The sequence below is a fragment of the Boleophthalmus pectinirostris genome, unplaced genomic scaffold, assembly GCF_026225935.1.
Source record: "Boleophthalmus pectinirostris isolate CB_2022bp ecotype Guang Dong unplaced genomic scaffold, ASM2622593v1 HiC_scaffold_1, whole genome shotgun sequence".
In the NCBI taxonomy this organism is placed as follows: Eukaryota; Metazoa; Chordata; class Actinopteri; order Gobiiformes; family Gobiidae; genus Boleophthalmus; species Boleophthalmus pectinirostris.
This window is the reverse complement of record NW_026570970.1, coordinates 6,754,493-6,777,068: the sequence shown is the minus strand read 5'-3', so window position 1 is coordinate 6,777,068 and position 22,576 is coordinate 6,754,493. Positions and strand designations below refer to the sequence as shown.

Genomic DNA, 22,576 nt, shown 5'->3' with positions numbered 1-22,576 from the left:
GTTTAGTCCTGGTCTAATGGGCTGACCTCGACTTATCATGGGCACGGGTGGGCAACGGGTGGAATGTTAACGGGTCCGGGCGGGTGCAGATTTAACGTTGATATAATCACGGTTTAACAGGTGGGTGTGGTGCAAAACTGCGCGGGTGTGGGTGTCCAAAAATAGACCTGTGCAGGACTCTGTAGCGGCATCTGCAATTTCGAGTGGTTGGTGACGTTACAAAAGACTTCCCTGATTACAGCTAGGTGTTTCTGATTACAAACAACTGCCTACAGGGGTGGAGTTTGAAATGTTAGCCCAATCACACTGTTCCTCATACCTCTAGCCCAGAGTTTAGGTGTTTAGTTCCACTTGAATAATGAAATGAAAGCTTGGGGCTCCATCTTTGCATTAGAATTAGGTCAGGGGTAGAAAAAAATGGTCAAAATCCCACAAAGTAAACATTAGAACATCTTCATTAGAAAGCCTTGAGTTTTTGGTGGATGGTAGTGCGAAGAGAGTCACGTCACTATGTTAAAATGGCGGTGTGTTAATGATGGGATGAAGTCTTCTAACAATGGCCGCAGTTTTGAAGTCAGCTCCTCTTCTTACCTCAGGGCCATGCTCAGCTTTGGGGACAGTCACTTTAGAAACAGTGAAATGTGGGACCGGGCTCGGACCCGCACCTGTTTCCACTTGGGAAGAGATTTCACTTGTTTTCTGGATCTGAAGTGATGATAAAGCTGTTACTTAACCAAATGTCTTTTTATTTTAACTAAATGTATTTTTGTGACTAATTCAGACCTGTGTCACTTGGACTGTTTTTTGTTTTACTGCCGGTGGAGGTTCAGGAGTTTTGACTTGGATCAGTTCTATCTTTTTTTCAGCTTGTGTTCTTATCTCCACAGACTCCTGCTCCTCTGCTGCACCTCCCTCCTCGGGCGCAGGGAGGCGCACTCGAGCCAGGTCAACAGCAGCAACTACAGTGGCCACAGCCTCTGCCTTTTTCCCCTCCTCAGCCTGAGGTGCAGGCTGCCACAAACAGGGAAGGTTTGAAGGTTAGCAGGGGAAAAAAACAGTCAGTTGTTCTAGTCACTGTGTTGTAGTTACAATACTTAAAAGATATTGTTTATGCATTTATTAATTTCATCATATTTAAATTTAAAGTGGTGATGAATAAAATAAATAGTGGGAGACAAAAGAGGTCTACCTGCTCTACGGACACAGTGGTTGCTGACACAGCTCCTGCCATGCTCTTTACACAGAATGGTGAACAAAAATAACAATTACAACAATTACAAAGGAAATTATTTTCTTTAATTACTTCCACAATTAAGTCCACAGCTATGCAAACACTCATGTAAAATACTTGTGAGTGCTCACCTCTCTAGGTAGCAGTGACTTGCTGTTCCCAGTGTTTCTGCATCTGCATCTGTGTGGCGCTGCTTACGCTGGTCATACTGGTCATCTGGCTGTAGCTGGCCTCAGCCATGTACTCGCCCGTCTTCCATGGGGGCAGCACCTCAGAGGAGGACACCACCTGTGAGACAAAGAGACACGCTCAGCAACAAATTCACACTTATATTTTATTTATTCATTTAAATATTAGAACTGTTTTGCTCTGACCTGTTTTCTGGTCATGAGTGGAGACTTGACCGGTCTGATGGGGGAGCCCGAGATTCTTGTGGATGGGGAAACAGATCTGTAGCATACAAGCACATTGTTATAGGCCTGACTGAGCATGTTTTTATGTTGATCTTGTTGTTATTTTAAAGGCCGGTACTACCTGACTGGTCCAGGGGCAGGGCCCTTCACGTGTCTCACAGGTGAAGGCGACTGCTGCCGTCCCGTCCTGGGGATGTGAGATGGGGGGGACCTGGAGGTGGGCTTTGGGGGAACCCTTGGTGGGGTTTTGTGAGCAACATGTTGAGTCATCATCATTCCTCCTTCTACTTGCATCTCCATCATTGTGGTTGCCTGGAAGCTTGCTTCCATTTTCTAAAAACAGATGTCAGATTTGTCAGTGTTATAATGTATAATTTTATTAAATGAAACTATTTACATTGACTGTATTTGCTGTTGTAAAGGAGCATATATCGGCTTACCCTTTCCACTCTTGATGTCTGTGACGTTTCCATTTGAGCTGAAGACATAATCATCTTTGTTTTCTTGATTGGTACAGGTTCTTCTCCTGTAGTCAGACACATAAAGCCCTGATCAGTCTCTCCGTGATGTTACATATAATAAGTACAGTAGTATGAGAGGCTGACCTTGAACGAGCAGTTCAGCGGTGCAGGTGGCCCGTCCACTGCTGTTGGTTGCAGACACAGAGTATGTGCCTGAATCTTCAGGGAAAGCCTCGGCGATCAGCAGGCTGTACAGGTCTCCCTCCTGGAGGATCCTGAAGTCAGCTGAGCTCTGGATCTCTGCTCCCTCTCTGTAGAACTTCACCACAGGGCTGGGGATTCCTGTGACACGGACATCCAGGCGCACCTGGCTGCCCTGTCGCACTGTGGAGCTCTGAAGTCTCTGAAGGAAGTTAGGGGGCGCCGTCTCCGCTGGAGTAAGTGGGACACACAGGGTTAGCTTTGGTTTGCACATGGAGCTTATGTTCGATATGATTTACAAATAAGCACATTTATTTGTAATATAACATAAATGTTAAAGTTAATTAATCTAACAAAAATACAAAGTTTGGAAAACCAAACATATGTATTGGGCTCTTTTTACTGTGACAGCTGCATCTACATTTGAACACTGTATTAAGTGACAGGGGCAAATTACTGACAATGTGACAAACTGATGATTAGCCGCAGCATATCTGTCTCCTTCTTCTGAAGTATCTAGTTCAGAGTAAATAGGACAAGTATATATAGAGTGTTACCTGTGACGAGGAGCTCGGCGGTGCTGGTGGCTTGTCCAGCTCCATTGGTGGCTCTGACGGAGAACCTCCCGCTGTGTGCGGCTGTCACAGCGGGGATCCTCAGAACAGCGCAGCCGCCACTGAACGACATGTGGATGCCGGGCAGAGCGGCTGCAGATAGAACCTGGCCATCACGAAACCAGCTCACCTCAGGAACTGGAGAACCTGCAACAACACAACAACAGTTAAACACAGAGCTACAGAAATAATATAATGTAAATGCTACACTATAGACCAGTGTTGCCCAAAGACTGGGTCGAGACCCTCAGGTCGGTCGCAAGAGATTTTTTTTGGGTTGCCTTGTCACGATCTGCATTTAGGTCTGCAATATACCGGGCTACATTTAATGTCCAAATAGGCGACTTATGGAACCCTTTTACTGCTGGTTCAAGTACTGTTTTTATTTTGGTTAAACCTTGAGTAATACTAATTGTTCAGAGACACGATCACTCAGGCAACAATAAAATATCCTCATTAATGTTCAATAATGGTCAAATCCACCTTTATTTTGTGATTTACGAATAATGTCTATTGACTTGGGTCGCACACGTTTGTGAAACACTGCTATAGACAACAAGGGATGTCAGCAAATAATTGCTTCTGAAATGTATTCTATTCCGAGTTTGCAAGAAGTAATAACATTTGTAACTTTCAAAAGCAGCAATATTTGATTGTTGAAACATATACTTCTAAAGATAAATCACCACCCTGTTTGAATAATTGTGCATCATGTTGTAAATACGAAAGAAAGAAATAGTGGGATTTAAAGCTGACAATGTAGAAATAGTTATGATTATCAAATAGGCCAAAAGAAAATGTTCAATTTTTTCCACCTACATATCTAAGTCAGTACTTCTGACAAATTTGCAATGAAGTACTGGTATGAAGGACACAGTACTAGCTACCTTTTAGTGTTTTAGATCAATCTTTTGACAAAACTTGATTAATCAAACCGTTAAAGCTACATTTAGTTGTTTTAAACCATATTCTTTGAGCGTTGGCCAATCAGAGCAGGTGATAAAGTGCTGTTATGCATGTCTGCAGGTACATGCAGCTGATTACCATTACCTCACTAGAATAATACTCATTTACAAGTAAAAGTACCCCAAACATCTCCTCATTTACAGTACCGTGAGTATTTATAATGTGTTACTTTCCACCGCTGAGTAGTTGCATATTAGTTGTGTATTAAAGACAGTAGTGACGTGAGGCTGGGCTGAGTGTGAACATGGCGTCCTTACCACTGACTTGAGCCTCGAACGTCGCGGCACTACCCTCTAGTGCCACGACGCTCTGGAGCGGCTGAGTGAAAGTGGGCGCTTGTGTCGCCATGGTGATGGCACCCTGCGGAGAACAACAACAGGCGTCAAAAACATGGTCAAAAGCAAAAGGAAGTTCACGATAAAAGAGTTTAAAAGTGCACTGTGTAACATTTCCACCTGCTTGTCTCTATGGAAATATTATTGCTTTATCTAGACTATTTCACACAGTATACATTGAACCTATCTATCACGAGGGGGACAAGAAGGTCACAGTATGAAGCTCCATTACAATTCAGATCTGTGGAGAGTCACCCCCATGCACAGAAGGAATTAATGCATTTTTAAGCAATACAAAAACCCGTAATGAATAAATGCTAGACGGAACATTCCAGAGAAAGCAATAACATCTCCATGGAGACAATCAGGTAGCTGACCCTCCACTAGAAATGTTGCACAGTGCAGCTTTAACACTGATATTAGCTTATATGTGAAAGTTAAGATGCCTGGCCAAATCTTTCAGGGATACTCTTGTCACAATTCTAAAATTTAAAACTCAATTTCGATAAAATCCAGATTAAGATATTATAGTCAAGATAAAAATGCACTTTTTTTTCATGATATAATATAATTTTCATACACAAAATAATAGTACTTTCTTTATGTTACTACGAGGTGTTCAGGAAAGCTCAAATTTTGACCCGTTGATTTTTGATCAGTATCGATACTTGGTCACATGAGTATCCAGCTTCAATATTAGTTTTATTATTGATCTGATTTCCAACACTTTTTACTCCTATTCTTTACTACTTTACTTTAAAAATTATGCTCCAACTTAAGGCTGCAAAGTTAATCACAATTAAGTCAAAGTAACAATTTGAATAGGCGAAATTGAAATCACTAAGAAATAACAAATCATCTAAAAACCTGTTAACCCTGTAGTTTAGACCTTGATAAACATGTTTTGAAATGCTTGTATTCTTGTATTAGTTAGCAGTTCATATTTCAGTCATCTGTTAAATGTTTTTGCTTGTGGACATGTTTAAAATGTGAACTTTGAACAGAATCCAACTGTGATACATAAATTCCAAATCTAATCGGAATTACTGTACAATATTTCTCTGAAAAATTGCCAAAAAATTATTTTATTTTTTTTTTCATTCAGCCCTACTTCGAATACTGCTCATACCTCTACTAAATTGAATATTAAAACAAAGTAGAAAAAGCTAAGGCACTGAAAAAGTACAAAATAATTAAAAATCTTTATTACCACAAGGCAGATAAAGTTAAAATCACACCAACGCGTTTCAGCCATCACAGTGCAGATTTAAAGAATATTTTAAAGAATATTAAAACATACCAAAAAAGCAACAAAATCAATATTAACATCAACATCAACAATTTTTTTAAAGATTAAATTGAACTATTTCGTTGTGTCACGTCAAAGGCTGCGATCACCCTTGGTCTGTTAGTCCTGGTTAAGGTCTGGTTTATTTGAGTCCAAATTGTAATATGGTGTTTGCAAATCTAAGCAGCTATAATAACAAAATTAACATTGTTGACTAGGGATTTAATGCTATCCAAATCTCATGATACGATATTATCACGATATACATCTCACAGTACGATATTTATTGCAATAATATAATTGTAGATGGGACACTTTTTTTTCGCTTTTAAAATATCTTGACAAGATTTTGCTGTGAATTATTTCTGTCATAATCCCAAGAATTCAAGTCAAAAACATATTTCTTCATGTTGTCTGCACTCAAATGAATCATGGGATATGTAGTTACATATGTTCATAAGCTGTTGCTTCTATAAAACCTGCATTTAAGCAAAGGAACTTGTAATTTGATATACCATGACAGTCCACGATATTTTTGTGAGACTTTTGACAATACGATATACTTATTTGATTTTGTCTTTTGCAATTCTCCTTCAAACCCTGTCTAAAAAACCTGCACTTGAATCCAGTTTATATGGGATTATAGAGCACTATTCAACCTATTTCAGACTACTTATTCATAACTAGCCATTGGTATTTTAAAAATGTATCGCTTAAAATAACACCATAAAAATAACTCATGAAGTAAAGACTGAAGCTTTGTGAACCAAACTCAAAACAGCAGCAGCTAAAATAGAACTTTAAAAACACAGAGGAGCACTTCAGGATCAGCACCAGATGAAAGACCTGTTCTCTCGAGATGCAGGATTTCTCAAACAAGCTTGAATAAAGTAAAGCAACTCCAATCCAGATATTTGTTAACACTGCAACATAGATAAAGCACACAACGCAATACATGACCTTAAAGTTGGACTATGTAACTTTTCTGAGGGTGGGTCCGTAACATTCTCATTTCCATTGCCTGGAATGTTCCACAGTATGGCAACTTGCATTTATTCATTTACTGGTGTTTTATCACCTAAAAAACACCTTGAAAAACATGCAGTGGTGCTGTAAGTGGAGTCTTATCTCCATAGCTCTGATCGTGAATTGGCCTGGTGACAATTAGGGGTGTGCAAAAATACCGAAATATCAAGATATCGTATTGTTTAATGTGATGATATAGTATCGATATCATGGGCTGCTGCATCAATATGTATCTCCAAGAGATATTTCATTAAGAGATTTTTTGGTATATTTTACTAAATTATTTTGTTACAGTGATACAGTTTTGTTGCTTGTTCAGAGCAAGGAAATTCATTTATGTAATACATTTCACATTTTCACTGTTCTGATGATTTAAAAGGATGAGAACTTCGCACATCAGTTACTTGAGACAAGTGCATTGGAGGAGAGGGAACAGCTCAAGAACATAAAGATAAAAATACTTATTTTCCTAATAAATCTCAATTTGCAAGTAAGATGGTGTGCGAGATTTTTTTCTCTATTTTTTTACTTTACTGTTCTGATGATTAAAATGGGCGTGTTTTATACTCACTTCACACAAAAAGTGGTTTAACAAAGACTTTTATTATCACAGCAATGATTTAGCCTTTATTTTTACTGAACCGTATTGGAAACTCATTTATGTGACACATTTGACATTTTCACTGTTTTGATGATTAAAATGTTTGTGTTTCATATGAACTTTGCACAAGAAGTGGTTTAAAAAAGAAGCCCTAGCCCTAAGTCCTGATGAAGAAACATGTTTGGTTGGTCGAAACATGTTGGCTCTGGCCATTTAAACAAAAACCTTTTAACTATATTTTTCCTTGTGCTTTCTTCCTTCCTTCCTTTTCCTTGATTTTTACTTCTTTGGAGTGCCTCAAGTCCGGTGTGTTTTAAGTTTTGATCCTTTTTCCAAGAGCACCCTCTACCTGCTCCCACTGATTGGAACAATTGCAGCAAAAAGTTACGTATTACACCTTTAACGGACGCTCAAAACTACTACTCTTATAATCTGAATAATATTATAACACGTCAAACAAAGCAAAAAATTCAATGCTGTCATGTTAACCCTGGCATGAACCTTTCCGTGATACTTCCTGCCTGCTGTTGTGCTATCGCTCCACTTGACGACAGTGGGTCTGGCTGGGGGGACAGGTTGCCGGTTTGATCCCCTGTTCTATTTTTGGCAGTGTCTGGCCCAGTGTCCCTGATAGATGAGAAGTTGATCCTGGGGGGCTTCAGGGCAGATTAAAGCACCTGTCCCGCCCCAGTGGCCTGACCCCTCACATTTTTGCCAACTTCTGCCGTGTTTATTTCGTAACTTATATTTATTTACAAAAGCTGGATTGAAAACAGCTAAGAATGTGAGTTTAAATGATATCAAGTGTAAATATTAGACCTATAATGTATATTTTGGAGCGTGTTGGCGACATTTTTCTGTTTTTTTAAGCTAAATTATCTTTGTAATGTGGCTAAGAATATGTTTTTAACCATTTTACAAACATTTTTGCTTAGATTTAGAGAAACATAAAACGTAATCAGTGAGGAAGTCCAGTAGATGCATGTTCCAAATCCAATAACTTAAAAACAGGAATTCATTTTAGCACTGCATGTTTTTTTAAGATAGCAAATAGAAAAAATATTGAGAAGTCACTGCTCAGATTTGCACCTTTTTCTTTTAACTTGTAGAGCTCGGTGCAAATTAATATTACAGCTGGACTTATTCTTAGAAAGAAACTATTGGTTTTGCTGTCAAATCATATTTGGCTTCTACTAAATGTAAGTTTTCAATACTTTTTTGAGGACTATAGCCAAGTATATATCAGTAAAATCAGTTTATATTTCCAGAGTAAATTTGATCAAACAAATAAGAGGTTTGTCTTGTTTCTTCAGTGTTTTTCCCATTTGGTTTAGCCTTAAAATGCTCCAACACAAACAATAACAAACATTCACTCAGTACAAAAAAGATTGGCAAATTTACAGGGGTAAATTTGGAGCCAGGTCCATATTAGGAATAGGAATTTATTTACGTACAAAATAGCTAAATAAAAGCACGATAGTTACAGAGAACCTGGTGACAATTTTTCAATGTAATGTGAAATTGAAAAAAATTTAATAATGAAAACTGACAAATAATTCAAAACCACTTTAGACAGATTTTCAACTCACGCATAACTTTGCCATTGACCATTAGCATTATGAAACTTACGAGCAAAGAATCACAACCAGCAAAACTCAAATACTAAAAATCCCAAAGCCAAGTCACTTAACAATGTAGGACACATTTACAAATATTTCCATAACTTCAAAACCAGGATCTATATAATATACAAATAGCCAAACTTCATACCTAAATGAATTTGTAGGGATGTAAAAATATCCAAATCTCTCAGTACGATATTGTCACGATATGCATCTCACGGTACGATATTCACTGCGATATTGATGTGAGGTTAAAATAATTCTAGACAGGACACTTTTTTGCTTTTAAAATACCTTGGCAAGAGTTTGGTGTGAATTATTTCCACCATAATCCCAAGAATTCAAGTAAAAAACATATTTCTTCATGTTGTTTGCACTGAAATGAATCATGGGATATGTAGTTTCTGATGTTTATAAGCTGTTGCTACTATAAATCGATGGATTTAAGCAAAGGAACTTGCAATTCGATATTATTGTGAGACTTTTTTGATATGATATCACGATATTTCAGTTAATGTTTCATCCCTATTAATTTGTGAAATGTAAATAATAATATAACTTACAGCTTGTTGCTACCATAAGGCCAAAATCACAGCTAAAATTAAGAAAATGTGAATCTCTACCTGACTGACCAATGATAGGCAGGTATAAAAAAAGTAAAAGATTAGGTATAAAAAAGTATTAAATTAAAATGAATAAAAAATAGATAATAATCCATGTAAAAAGTTGGTCCTCACTGTCTCTATAGGGAAGAGATCTCGGTTTGACCTCGAGCACCTCTCGTCGACAATAATTTACTGTTTAGGTCTGATTGGCTGGCAGATGCGGGTCACATTGGTCATATTTGTCCCCTGATTGGTTACTGGTGTTCCTAGGCTGTGATTGGTCCAGATGTGGCTAACAGCTGCTAAACAAAAGGGTCATCACCTGGGAGTCCCCGTCACCTTGGGTCCACCAGGAAAAACAATGGAAGGGCAGCCAGTGCAATAAAAATACATGTGAAAGTTTGGCACCGATGATGAGGCCATGAGACAACTGCTCCAGAGCCAACTACTGACCTGACCAAATGCTTGCGATATCACTTTATGAACTTAGCAAGAAACATCATTAACTGATGAAAAGTTTGACACATCCAGGGATAAGACATCATATAAACAAGTTCAACTAAAACAACTGGATTTAGTTTTTGACAGTCACCAACACAAGCCCTAACAAAGTTTCCTAGTTGTTAACAAAATAGTTCAGTTCAGTCCAAATAAGTTAAATATATATATATCAGTCGAGTTATTTTAGTTTAACTTGTTCATAAGAGACATCATATATGTTACAATAATAAAAAAACATTTGCCATTTGACAGTTCTTTTTTCGTTTGATTTTAATCATGGCCTTGAGTTGGTCTTGGATTGATCTTGGTTTAGTGTGTTAAATTTTTTTTATTGGGAGACTGCGTGAAAAAATCCTCAGTCGTCCAGGTAGAATCCATGGCAAAAGGAGAAATTCACTTTGTCAACTTGACAAACGTTTATTTGGTCGAATACATTTCGCAGCTCATCCAAACTGCTTCTTCATTTCTGGAATTGGAAACATGTTCGACCAAATAAACTTTTGTCCAGTTGACAAATTGAATTTCTCCTTTTGCCATTATTAGGAGAGTATTAAACAAGTACATGTTTTACATTTATTTTAATTTAACTGGCATTACTGTGTCTAAAAGTATCAATAACACAATAATATTGTTATAGTGGGATAATTGAATACTGCATATTTGATCAGCTGTAACTTCTAGTAAAAGATAGATAGACAGATAGAGACAGACAGACAGACAGACAAAAGGAAATTCAAATGGCTAAGTGTAAGATTTATTTATTTATTTGATAGTGCATATATTTGAGCATCTATAATTACAGTATAAAATACCAGATTATAGCACAGAAGGTTTGAGCATTAAATTGTTTTTGTTGTCTGCACTAAAATGAAGCTTTTAATCACGGTATTACTGGTATATAGTTCATAGTGACTTGCTGCTACAAAACAATGCATTGAGCCCTGTCTCCTTGGAATCTGATATATAAAACGGTTCACAACATTATTGCCATTATTACAGCCTACAGTGACACAGTGTATGTTTTTTTTGCCAATGACAGTAGTTTGCAACCTTTTTCTCTATTTCATATGTTGCTGATTCTAACATCTTTCTTCTGCCAGAGAAGTTATAATTATTATCTGGTTAATGCCTATGCCTTCCCCAGAAGTATTTGGACCTCTTTCCTAAGAACTTCTAGGGACCCCTGAGAATCATTGGGGACCTAATTTGGGTTATGATGCCCAGGTTGGGAATGACTAGCCGAACTGGCGCCACCTAGTGCCTCTGCTTAATTTCATTTCTCTCCAGCGACTAGGTCAGGAATCGGAATACACTAGGGGGTTTGCAAGAACCACGAAGTTATAGACCGCGCACCGGCCAATCAGTAAAGAACTGTGAAACCATGACGTCAAACTCGGCGCGCCTGTCTGGGTTCCTTTTGTGGTACAGCACAAGAGTAAACAAAGCGGTCATGACGGATGTAGACGAAGCCATGCATTCTGTGATGACAACGATTCCCGAGATCGAGGATTTAAAGCCGGAACAAAGAGAATGTTTGATGAATTTTATCAAGGAGAAAGACATTACTGCCCTTCTTCCTACGGGATTTGGTGCATTACATATGTCGCGACCAAATAGCAGCGATTGGTTAAATATAAAAAGTACCCGCCTACCGTCGAGCGAACGAATGCTAACGCTGCGAGGTCAGACGGTTTCCATGAAGTGAAATTGGCTGATGAATCAGGCTAGGGAATGACTGGCCTATGACAAATGCAAATGATGTGTCTAATGGAGTTCCCCATCCAAAGCCTTTAGGAGTGGGGATAGGCTCAAGTGACTCAGAGTTAAGCTCCATATGATTGTATGACTAGATTAACTTTCATTTAGCTTTAAAATGCATTTTAAGTATGTGTCAAATGTGTGTGTACTATTTTCTCAACATTCCTGTTTGTGGGACAAAGTTGTACATGGTTGGCCTGTCATGATAATTACTACTGTATATCGAATTATTGTTCAAAATATGATAGCTGAAACAACATATTTTGGGGCTCAATATTTTCTTTGTAAAAGTGGGGAGATTTGAGTTATTTTTGTTTTAATACCATACAGTTTGAGCTGTGCAAAGTTAAACTGGTGATTTATATGGCTAATTATTGGTTCATTTTGTCATATATATGTTGCTGCTCAGGCCTTTAAATGATGCTGTCTATTTTAAAATGGTTTACTGGGATAATCTTGCTGCATTGTGTCAGTGGCATAAAGTTGTTTCAGTATTATCCTTCATAGCAGTACAGCTCTGTAGTGATAAATCGTGCTTCAAAATTTGTTATCGTGACACAAGGCAGTAGCAACAATGGAACCGAGAAGACACAGGGCAGTTTTTAATCGCTAAAATACAAGATGTTTCTCCTTCACAGAACAGATATTTAACTTCTGATCTTTCTTTACATAATTTTAAGTTTCAGATTTCATCAGTTTCATCATGAGAAACAGTGGTTCAGGTCAGGTTGCCATTTTGGTAACTGACAAGATGACTGACCCAGTTTAACAGATCACCAACGAATGTCAATACTACAAAGTCTTATACACATTAGCGGCTTGATTTATCCAATATCTTTGTTTATTGTGACATTTAGAGAAGTGTGAGTTAGCCAAATTTCTATAGAAAAACGTTTAATTGGTTGGTTTAATTGTGTCATAGATTCTTAATAATGTAAAGTTAACATTTTAAGTAAATTAGTTTTATTCTGATTGTTTTCTCTTCATAATTATAAAAACATAGAATCATTTAGTAGGTTTAAATTTACAATAATCATTGCTGCTTATATAAATGACTATAAATTGTACCCTCATATTAAGCCATTATCTAACAAAAAAGTTAAAATGCCAAAATTAAACATGATGTTTAGTACATGGATCGAAAATTTTAATCATCAAGATCATTTCCTGTAAGTACTGCTCTTTCTCATTGTCCCAGTTGGGGATCATGTAACAACCTGGTTTATCTAAGTAGGAACAGCAGACCCTAAAAATACACAGACCCCCTCCCACACCTCCCTGTGATTGACAACCACCATGTGCCACATAGCTGGAGGAGCAACTGATAGCTCCATGCCTGTTGATTCCCTTAAAAAGCCATGGCCCCCCAGCTGACGGGCCGTGCTAATGCTATCAGCGGCTATTCTGGGACGTCCCATTTTAACCTTCACCGAGAAAAAGCGGAAATAGAAGTCTCAGAAAATGTTTGAAAATATGATAGCGCATTAGCAAAGATGTGTTATAGAGATTGATTTCTATCACAATTAACGGTGTCAGTCAGCTGTCACATGTCAATCACCGCGTTTTGACACTTACTTGTTGGTACAAGGATGCCGGGGGGATGCCCAGAGAAGGGCTGACTTCAGGAAGTGATCTCTATCCGAAAAGGTGATCAGAATATCCCAAAATGAGAAGAGTGGCGCCTCGTAGGAACCCCAAAGAAAAAAACAAAACTACAGAGAAGGTGTAGTTTTGTTTTTCCTCCTGACAGCAGTCCCTCCAGCCGAGGCGTCCAGGCCGGGAACGCTGAGTCTGCTCAGAGGCGGCACTGGGGCCATGGGGGGTTTTATACGACCGTGACATCATCGCCAGCAGGGCACCCAATTGGTCGCAGCGGCTGGACCTGCGGGGGATCACAGGAGAACAGGGAAGACATTTTAGACAAACGGTTCAAAGTTATGTACACTTAAGACATAAGACTCTGTAATAGTTATTTAGTCTGATGTCAGATGGGATGTCAGTGCAAGAAAGTATGCCTGGATATCTTAGACTGAGACAAATGTTATTAATCCACAAGGGAAATCACTTGGGCAAAGTAGCTCACACTTTTCAATATAATAACAAAGCCTATCATAATTATGGACAGAGCTACAGACTACAGCCCTATTACTAGTGTCCTATTTCCTTTGAGGATCAGTAAAGTTTAGAACTCTAAATATTTGCATTTTTCTAGGATCCAGGATTTCTTCCGGATCACCCCTAAAATGAAATCAGATCTTCCTTTTCACATTTCCAACAAATCCTGAAAATTTCATCAAAATCGGTCCATACCTTTTTGAGTTATGTTGCTAACAGACAAACAAACAAACAGACAAACGCCGGCAAAAACATAACCTCCTTGGCAGAGGTAAAAATTTACTCGTGGAACTAGAGCAGGTCAGGGTTGAGTTCTATTGATTACATTGTATTGTGCCATGAAACTGAACTTGATAATTTCTATTATTGACCAAGAACTCACTGTATTATAACATACATCTACATTTTGACATTAAGTTGCTCCCTGTCTATATTAAAAATGGTTGGCCTATAAAATGAAATGAAATTAATATTTGTTAATGTAGTTTTGTCACTATTCTGCCTCTGCACCATTATTACACATAGACGTTATTACTTTCATTACCTTGAACAGATACATGACCCTGATCGTTCCTAAAGCTTGCACAGCTTTGGATCGCTCCTCATTTCAGTTTTCTGCAGCAAGTGACTGGAACCACCTTCAACAGACTTTAAAACTTAGTTCGTTTTTACTTCTGTCGCCTTTCAAAAACTCCAACCCGAGTATTTTACATAATAATAATTGCACATGCTTTTAACACATTTATATCTTTAATCTGCAAATGTTTCACTGTCTCATGTCGCTATTCACTGTTTCATGTTACGGCTGATGTGTGAGTGTTTTCTGTTTGTGCTGTTTTACATTACCTCTTGGCCAGGTAGGTCGTCATTGCAAATAAGGTGTTCTCAATTGACTTACCTGGTAAAATATTGAATAAATAAAATAAAAAATTGAGCAATTGCACATAGCTGAATCTGACCTTGCTTCATGTCATGATAAAAGTAGAATCATTTTAATCCAATTAATGGAATATTAGTCTATTCCGTGTAGAGTTATGAAGATATGCAACATAGCAGTCAATGGTAGCCTACTATTTACATTTTATTTTGGTGAGCTATTTATTTCTAAGCTTCCATTGACGTATATAGCCTACTTTACTTCATTGTATTGGAAAAAAGTGGGAGTCCAGTCCATTATCGTGTGGTTAACCTAAGGAATAATATAAAAAAAAAATGTAAATAAAACAGAATACACTCACCTTCTTACTCACTTGGTAGAAGTTATGTGAAATTCAGTCAAATGTAACAATAAACTGGTTTTAACGCCAATGACAAAAGAAAACGTAGTAAATAGTTAGAGTTAGCTGTTATCTCTTAGTTTAGAGTGTTTAGGAGTTAGGATTAGCAAGATATTGACATTGTTTTGTTCACGTGATCTCCCGGTGTAGCATCAGGCTACAGCCAGTTTAGCTAATATCAACAACTAGTTCGTAACGTTAACATCCACATTTTTTAAACGTAAAGTTGGACACAAAATAATATAAATGTATTAATAAATGGTATCTTAATGTGTTTCTTTAAAATATTTTTCTCCGTGACACTTACCACTGGGCTGGGCTCGTTCATAATCCCTGATGTGGTTTTGTCATTACATTAACAATAACCAAAAATATCGTGATATAGTATCGTCAAAAGTCTCACAATAACATCGTGGACCATCACAATATATCAAATCACAAGTTTCTTTGCTTAAATTCACTGTTATGGTGTAGCAATAGCTAAAAAACTAAAGGGAACTACATAGACCATGATCCTTTGCGCCGTTTTAGCGCAAACTGCACGACGAAATAGCAGTTCTAAGCGCTTTTAAATCTTAGTTCTTTGTATTAAGTCTTGTCAAGGCTTTTTAAGAGGAAAAAGTAGCAGAAAATATCACAAGATATCGCAAAAAAATGCCATACCGTGAGATGTAAATCATGAAAATATCTTACCGTGAGATTTGGATATTGTTACATCCCTAGTGTGTAGGATATTCAAATGGAAGCTCTTTTTATATATTTACAATATTTCACTAACTAAAAAAATAATAATACAAGCAACATTCATTATTGAATATTACAGGCTTACTTAAAAATAATAATGAAAAGGAATGGCTTGTTTTTATTATTTGTTTTTTTATTTTTATTTCATTCACTTTGCTGTGCTACATTACACAAATAACGAAGACACTTTTCAAATATACACCAAGTAAAATGACATGCAGAACAGACATGGGAACAAACACAAAATATATTAATCTTTTTTATAATTATACTGTTAGGCTATAGTTTAAAGGGACAGTATGTAACTTTCTGGAGGAGGCTTATGAGTTCAAGGAAAGAGAATTTGCACCATGTAACTTTTCTGACAAGATGGAGATGTTATTACTTTGCCGGGAATGTTCCACAGTATGACATTAAACTTGTCTAACATGCGTTTTCTCAATTACAGGTGCTTTTATTGCTAAAATACCTTCAAAACATACAATCTTCTATCTAACCTGTAAACTGACCTGGTGGCACCTCCTCCTCGTCTTTATGAAGGTTGATAAGTTTAATGGCATAATATGGAATATTTCAGGCAAAACAAATAAAATCTCAATAGAGACGTGGGCCATCTACCAGAAAAGTTGCCTAGTGCACATTTAATTACAACCATACTTCGGAACATTCTCTTCTGCAAGATTATAAGGCCAAAGGAACAATATAATAAGAGTCAGGTTTGTGGAGATGCAAGCCCGCTCAGAGTAAGCACATGTTTTTCAGAGTAATTAACAGAAAAATTACACAAAAAAAGTTTTTTCAATTTGTATTTTTGTAAAATTTTGGGCTAAAAGTTACATACTGTAAAAACTGTGTAAAGATTAAAAATATCCAGGTGTACAAACAAACACTAAACAAAAAAATGTCAGACTAGGATAAAATAAAACCTACAATACATTCATATCGTGAGGTCTAAATAGCTTATATTTTATGTTTAGTCAAAACACTTAACAGAATACATTCAAACTACAATTAAAAAGAGCAACCAAAGCAGGAAACAGAGTGTACCAAACCAGGTCTGCCAGTCGGTCATGATAATGTCATAAACTTCGGCCATGAGTCCTCTGTCTTCCCCGTCTTCATCACCTGTGCTGTTTTTGTCTTGTTTGGCTCCAGCCGTCAGCCAGGCTTCACACAGAGCTCCGTCCATCACGCTCTCCTCTTCACAGCTTTGGTTTTCAGCTATGGCATCAAGTTCTTCCTCCTCTGTGTCATCTTTACACCTGGAGCGACCATTACGACAATAAGTCAGACAGCGCAGCACAGCCCCCTCCTGTAAAATTTTATAGGCAGCAGGAGCTTGCACAGTAAATCTTTTAGGAAGATTTATGGCAAACAAGGCACTTTTTGTAAATGATCACCAGACAGATAATATGAGCTTTGTGAGTAGGAGTGTTATTTTTGTTAAAGGGCCCATATTACATTACTTTCCGTCTATGTTGTAATGTTGTTTCTTCATCACAAACGTACCTGGAGTTGTGTTTTGTTTGATTCACACATGTTTAACGCACAAACTCGGTATATTTTAAGTTCTACCTTGTGATGTCATCTGGTAATACAGGAAGTGCTCCAATGTGTTTTGAAACACCATACACCTTAAGTAGATTTGGATCATTTTGGCCCTGGAATTGCTGAATTAAAGGTAAAACGTACACTGCCTGTCAAAAGTTTTAAAACACCCTAATTTTTCCAGTTATTTATTGCAATTCAAGTCGTGCAAGTCCAATGAAGAGCTTGAAATGGTACAAAGGTAAAAACTGAACAGATAGAGGTTAAAAAAAAGATAAAAGATATAAAACACAAGTCCAAGCTCTGCCAAAACGACCTCAGGAAAAAAGAACAAGATGGTAAAACTTGAAAAACATGGAGTGTCCAGCAGCACAGTGTCCAGACTTAAATCCCATCAAGTTGGTTTGGGATGAACTGGACAGAACAGTGAAGCAACCTACAAGTGCCACACATTTATGGGAACTTCTGCAACAGACTTGGGAAGAACTTTCTGAAGAATATTTGATTTGTACTGTTAAAAGAACAAGCCACGAGAGTTCAGCTCTTATATCTGCCAAAGGTGGAAACTTTCAGGAATCAAAAGTTTAGAATACGTTTTGGTCAACCGTAAATCATAAAAAACTGGAAAAAATGTGGTGTTCTAAAACTTTTGACCGGTAGTGTAGCTGTTAACTTGAATACTAACACTTCATGACATCACAAGGTGGAACAGAGCATTTTGAGCTTTAGAGATGGAGACAAAATAATAATAAAGGGTCACTCAAACATGCCTGAATGAAACAAAACACAACTCTGGGTATGTTTTTTTTTTTAAAGAAGAAACAACATTCTAACATGGCTTAAAGCTCACAAGAGTGAATTTAGCGTAATATAGGACCTTTAAATTAGACATTAGACATTAGATAGGTTATATATTAGAGTATGTTAGCAGAAAGCAAAGCAAACAGTGGTTTATGGTGATTTTGAGCTCATGCAAACTCAATATTCTAAAGTTAGCACACAGCAAAACTAGTGAAACAAATTGTAATGTAAAAGCATTCTATATTTTTCATATTTTTGCTAACCGGTAATACTTCCAAGTGACTTTTATTTTATTATGTAATTTGATAACGCAGTTTTAATTTCAGTTATGTTGAGAATGATTCTGCAGTGGTCATCTAGACGTTTTGCTGGCTTAAAACACAGTAACACTAGAAAGTGGGGCACCAGTGGTAAAAAATACTATGTACTTAGCAGGGATGTAACAATATCCAAGTCTCACAAACCTCACAGTACGATATTTATTACGATATTGTAGGAAAGCTCACGATACGATGGGGAGGCTCATGATTAGGGATGTAACGATATCCAAATCTCTCGGTACGATATTTTCACAATGTACATCTCACGGTATGATATTTATTGCAATATTTTGGGGAGGCAAACAAACCTGTTATATAATTGTAAAAGATAATGAAATGAAAAGAAGATGGTGAAAATAATATTAGTTTAAGTATAGGGACTAAAAATGTTAGTTAATGTTATTATGTTATTTAAAAATGGGAGGGGAAAAAAAGGAAGAAAGAGAGAGAAAAGGAATTTCAATTATAAACAGGCCAAAATATATCAATGTAAGGGGGTCTAGCAGTGTGTTTATGCTGCGCTACAACATTACTTTTGTTTTATTTAACCAAATTTGTGTGGTCGGGGGGAAATAGGGGGGTCTTTTTGTTGTTTTGCGTGTTGCTTTATATTTTTGTGTTTTGTTTTTATGTTGATTATTGTATTTTGTTAAATTTGATATTCTGTTGAAAAAAGTTAGAGTTAAAAATGCTTAGAACTGTTATTTCTTCATGTAGTCTACACTGAAATGGAGCAAAGGATCATGGTCTATGTAGTTCCCTCTGTGTTTTTTTAAGCTATTGCTGCACCATAACTCTTAATTTAAGCAAAGACACTTATAATTCGATATATTGTGAGGGTCCACGATATTAACTTTGACAATAATCCGGTTATTGTTACATCCCTAGTCCTTAGGCAAGACACTTCACCCACATTGTCTGGTATGAAAGTGGTGTGTGCGTGAGTGTTGGTGGTCCGAGGGGTTGATGAGCAGCTTCACTTCTGTCAGTCTGCCCCAGGGCAACTGTGGCTACAATCTTACCACCACCAAGTGTAGAGTGAATGAATAATGCCTTGTAAAGAGCTTTGAGTGTCTTGAAAGGCACTACATAAATCCAATGATTAATTTATTAAAAAGGAAGCCAGTACCATCAAGTTGAAAATGCTTCTGGATCAGAGCTGAAACAGTGTCCAGATGACCACTGTAGAAACCTTCTGTACATTGAACCTCTCCTGGGCGTTTGATTATTGGATCTCATGTTCCACTAATTCTTGAAATATTAAAACACAAAATCTACAGGCAAAAAATAAAGTTGGCTTTTGTTGTTTCATCTGAATATTTTAGGCCTCAATTAAAAACACGACAACATACACGATTTGATTGCCTGGACCTGCCGGGACTTACATCTCTACAAACAAATTTCCATTTTGACGAACTCTTCTTAGTCTTATTGCTGGAGCTTTAGTATGTCATGGGGTTGAAACACCATTTCTTGGTCATTGGATTATCTCACAAATAACAAAACGGTACAATAATGACATGTTTTAGCTCCATGGACTGTTTACTGAATAACTGGCCATAGTTTAATACTTCTTCACCAAAAATGCCAATTGTACTACAGTACTTAGGGTGTGAGCATCTTCGTTTAACAGTGGTAGAAAGTAACAAGGTTTAAAAATGAAATTACTGTAGCCCACTTGGACACACATTTTTAGTGACCTGTACTTTAACAATTACAATGGATACTTTTTATTTTTGCTCTTTGCTCTTTAGTAGATAAATAGTTCCATTTAAATAGTGATGGAACTCGAACGTGACAGCCCACTCCCTGGTTCTGGAAGTAAATTTTTCCTATTGACTTTTCGAAAAGCATTAATATTAAAGGTCTGAAAGCTTGCTCAAGGCTAATCAGCTCATGACGAATGACAACAAGCTCTATAATTATAGGTAAAATATGTTTCAGAAACTTCTTAAACCACCAAGTTATTAAAACATTTTGCAGACTCTTCTAAGTGGGCAGGACTGTGGAGCTCCATTTAACCACCAATTACCGTATTTTCCGGGCTATTAGGCGCTCTGGATTATAAGAAGCACTGTCATTAAATGGTCTATTTTCTAACTTTTTTCACAAATAAACCGCACCGGACTTTAAACGACTGGGCTTTGTTCAGTTGTGGCGTGTAGGGAGGGTGCTGTCTGGGACCGCTGGATTGTCGGCGTGTTCGCAGTGACTCAGTTGTTCAGTTGTGGCTCAGCGTGGCACACTGCACTTGTTTTTTCGCTTCATTCCTTCGTTCCGTTCCTCGTCGGCGTGGAGGGATGAGTGTGTCTGTGGGTGTTTTTTGCTGCGCGGTCGTTGTCTGCTCCGTGTGTGTTTGTGTGTTCTGCGGGTGGTGCGGCTTTGTAGTTTACTGAAGTCGTGCTGGGACACCCGAGTGGATTCGTGTATAGGATGCTCTGGATTGTGGGGCGCGCAGTCGTTTTTTGATGGGGTTGAAGGCTTAAGAGCGCGTCTAATAGCCCGGAAAATACAGTACTAACACCACAGTGCCTCTATTAAAGGTGAATTGTGTAACTTTTCTGATGGAGGGTCTGTCAAATGCTTTTCTCCATGGAAATGTTATTGCTTTGTCTGGAATGTTCCACAGAATGGTATTAAAACTTCATCATCATGGAGAACAAATGAGATCAAGTTACAGGTCAGATCTGTGGAGAGGCGATCCTGCGCACAGTCAGAATGTTTGTTTTTCTAGGTATTTTTGGGCTATAAAACCAATGTAATTTAATAAAAGTAAGGTGGAGCTGATTAATGTTATACTGTGGAACACTACAGGAAGAGCAATGACATCTCCAAAAAAACAATCAGGTGGCAGACCATCCACCAGAAAAGTTACACAATGCACCTTTAACTCTGAAAAATATTGAAGAATTAACTAAACGTGCAACAAACACGGCCAATGCATTTCAGGTTTCTTTGTGAAGCTGGTTGTACGCTACCCACCAGGTGAGCGTGGGCTCTGGCTGTCCTGCCACCTCCACCTCCAGCGTCACTGGAGAGCCCCCCATGACGGTGGCTTTAGACACAGGTTTGGTGAAGCGGGCACACTCATCCCGGGCTTGTGGGGGTACGGGCGGTCCCTTAATTTGTGGAATTAGTCTGATCTCCTCGCGGATTGTGCAGGGTTGGCAAATGTCTGGGTCTTGGTCTGGAGTTAGTAGCAGCTCATGGGTGGTAAGAGAAGGGGTGGCATGCGGGTTAGCTTGCTCTGGCAAAGCTTGGGTCTCTGGTTCGGGCAGCGGGCGGGCACCAAGTTGAGCGCTAATGCCGGAATCATGCACACACTGCTGGGTGGAGGTCTGGTTTTGGTTCTGCTTGGTGTTAGAAGTCGTGTTATTGGATGGATGTGAATGGTTCATGCTGTCTGGTTCTTGGGTAGAAGAGACATTGAGCTTCTGTGGTGGATCGTTGGAGGCAAAGTTCTTGTCAAAGCTTTCAGGACTGGGAGCTTTCTTGAATTCTTCAGTTTGGTTTGCCAGTTCAGTCTTACAATCAATGTTTGGTTCGTGGTCACTTATCATAGTCAATTTAAGGTCTTCAGTGTCATTTTTGTGGTTCGAAGATTTGGTTTCTTTGGATGTGGCCTTGATGACACCTTGCACCAAGCCTGTGGAAGTCACTTTGACAGTTTTAGTGGTGATGCTACCTAATGATACTGCTGCTTTTTCATCATGAGAATCCTTGCTTGAATCTTGGTACTTTACTGTTTCCATACTTTGACCATTTGAATATGATCTGACGTTGCATGGTTCAGGTTTATGTCCCAAATCTTCATTGTCGATTACAGCTGAGAGGGAGTTTGTGGTAGACTCATTTTTGCTAGGTACGCCAACACTTGGAATTTCACATTTTGTCATTTCAATATTTGCAGCTGCACTTTCCAGAATGGGACCTGCTTGGCTTTTCTCAAAATCCTCCAATCTCTCAACAGTCCCACTTAAATTAGTTACTTCCAAGCTAATTATTTCTTGGTGAGTGCTGCTTTGGTACATAGGGAATGACTTTGGCAAACTATTGTCCAGGCACAAATTAGGGAGGTCTTCAGATACTTGGGTAGTTGATGTTGTAAAGACGACATTTTGGGAAGGGTTCTTGTCCTTGTGAGTATGA

At 38.0% G+C, this 22,576-nt stretch overlaps 2 protein-coding genes across 2 annotated transcripts in view; both read right to left on the bottom strand.

Moving 5' to 3' along the window:
* The window catches only part of ttn.2 (titin, tandem duplicate 2), a 206,363-nt gene extending 193,062 nt beyond the window's left edge, over positions 1–13,301 (bottom strand). Inside the window, 10 exon segments of the mRNA XM_055148379.1 lie at positions 592–705; positions 784–1,011; positions 1,376–1,519; positions 1,606–1,681; positions 1,766–1,977; positions 2,085–2,170; positions 2,250–2,537; positions 2,864–3,067; positions 4,144–4,246; positions 13,198–13,301. Of these exon segments, the coding sequence (XP_055004354.1) occupies positions 592–705; positions 784–1,011; positions 1,376–1,519; positions 1,606–1,681; positions 1,766–1,977; positions 2,085–2,170; positions 2,250–2,537; positions 2,864–3,067; positions 4,144–4,234 (1,443 nt within the window). The 5' untranslated portion in view covers positions 4,235–4,246; positions 13,198–13,301.
* A 2,668-nt stretch (positions 13,302–15,969) lies between these two features.
* On the bottom strand, positions 15,970–22,179 carry LOC129408136 (protein suppressor 2 of zeste-like). The gene is made up of 2 exons (XM_055151041.1): positions 21,410–22,179; positions 15,970–17,020 (listed from the first exon to the last, which is right to left on the bottom strand). Exons 1-2 carry the CDS (start codon positions 22,177–22,179, stop codon positions 16,759–16,761), a joined length of 1,032 nt encoding a protein of 343 aa, XP_055007016.1. The 3' UTR covers positions 15,970–16,758.
* Positions 22,180–22,576: the final 397 nt, after the last annotated feature.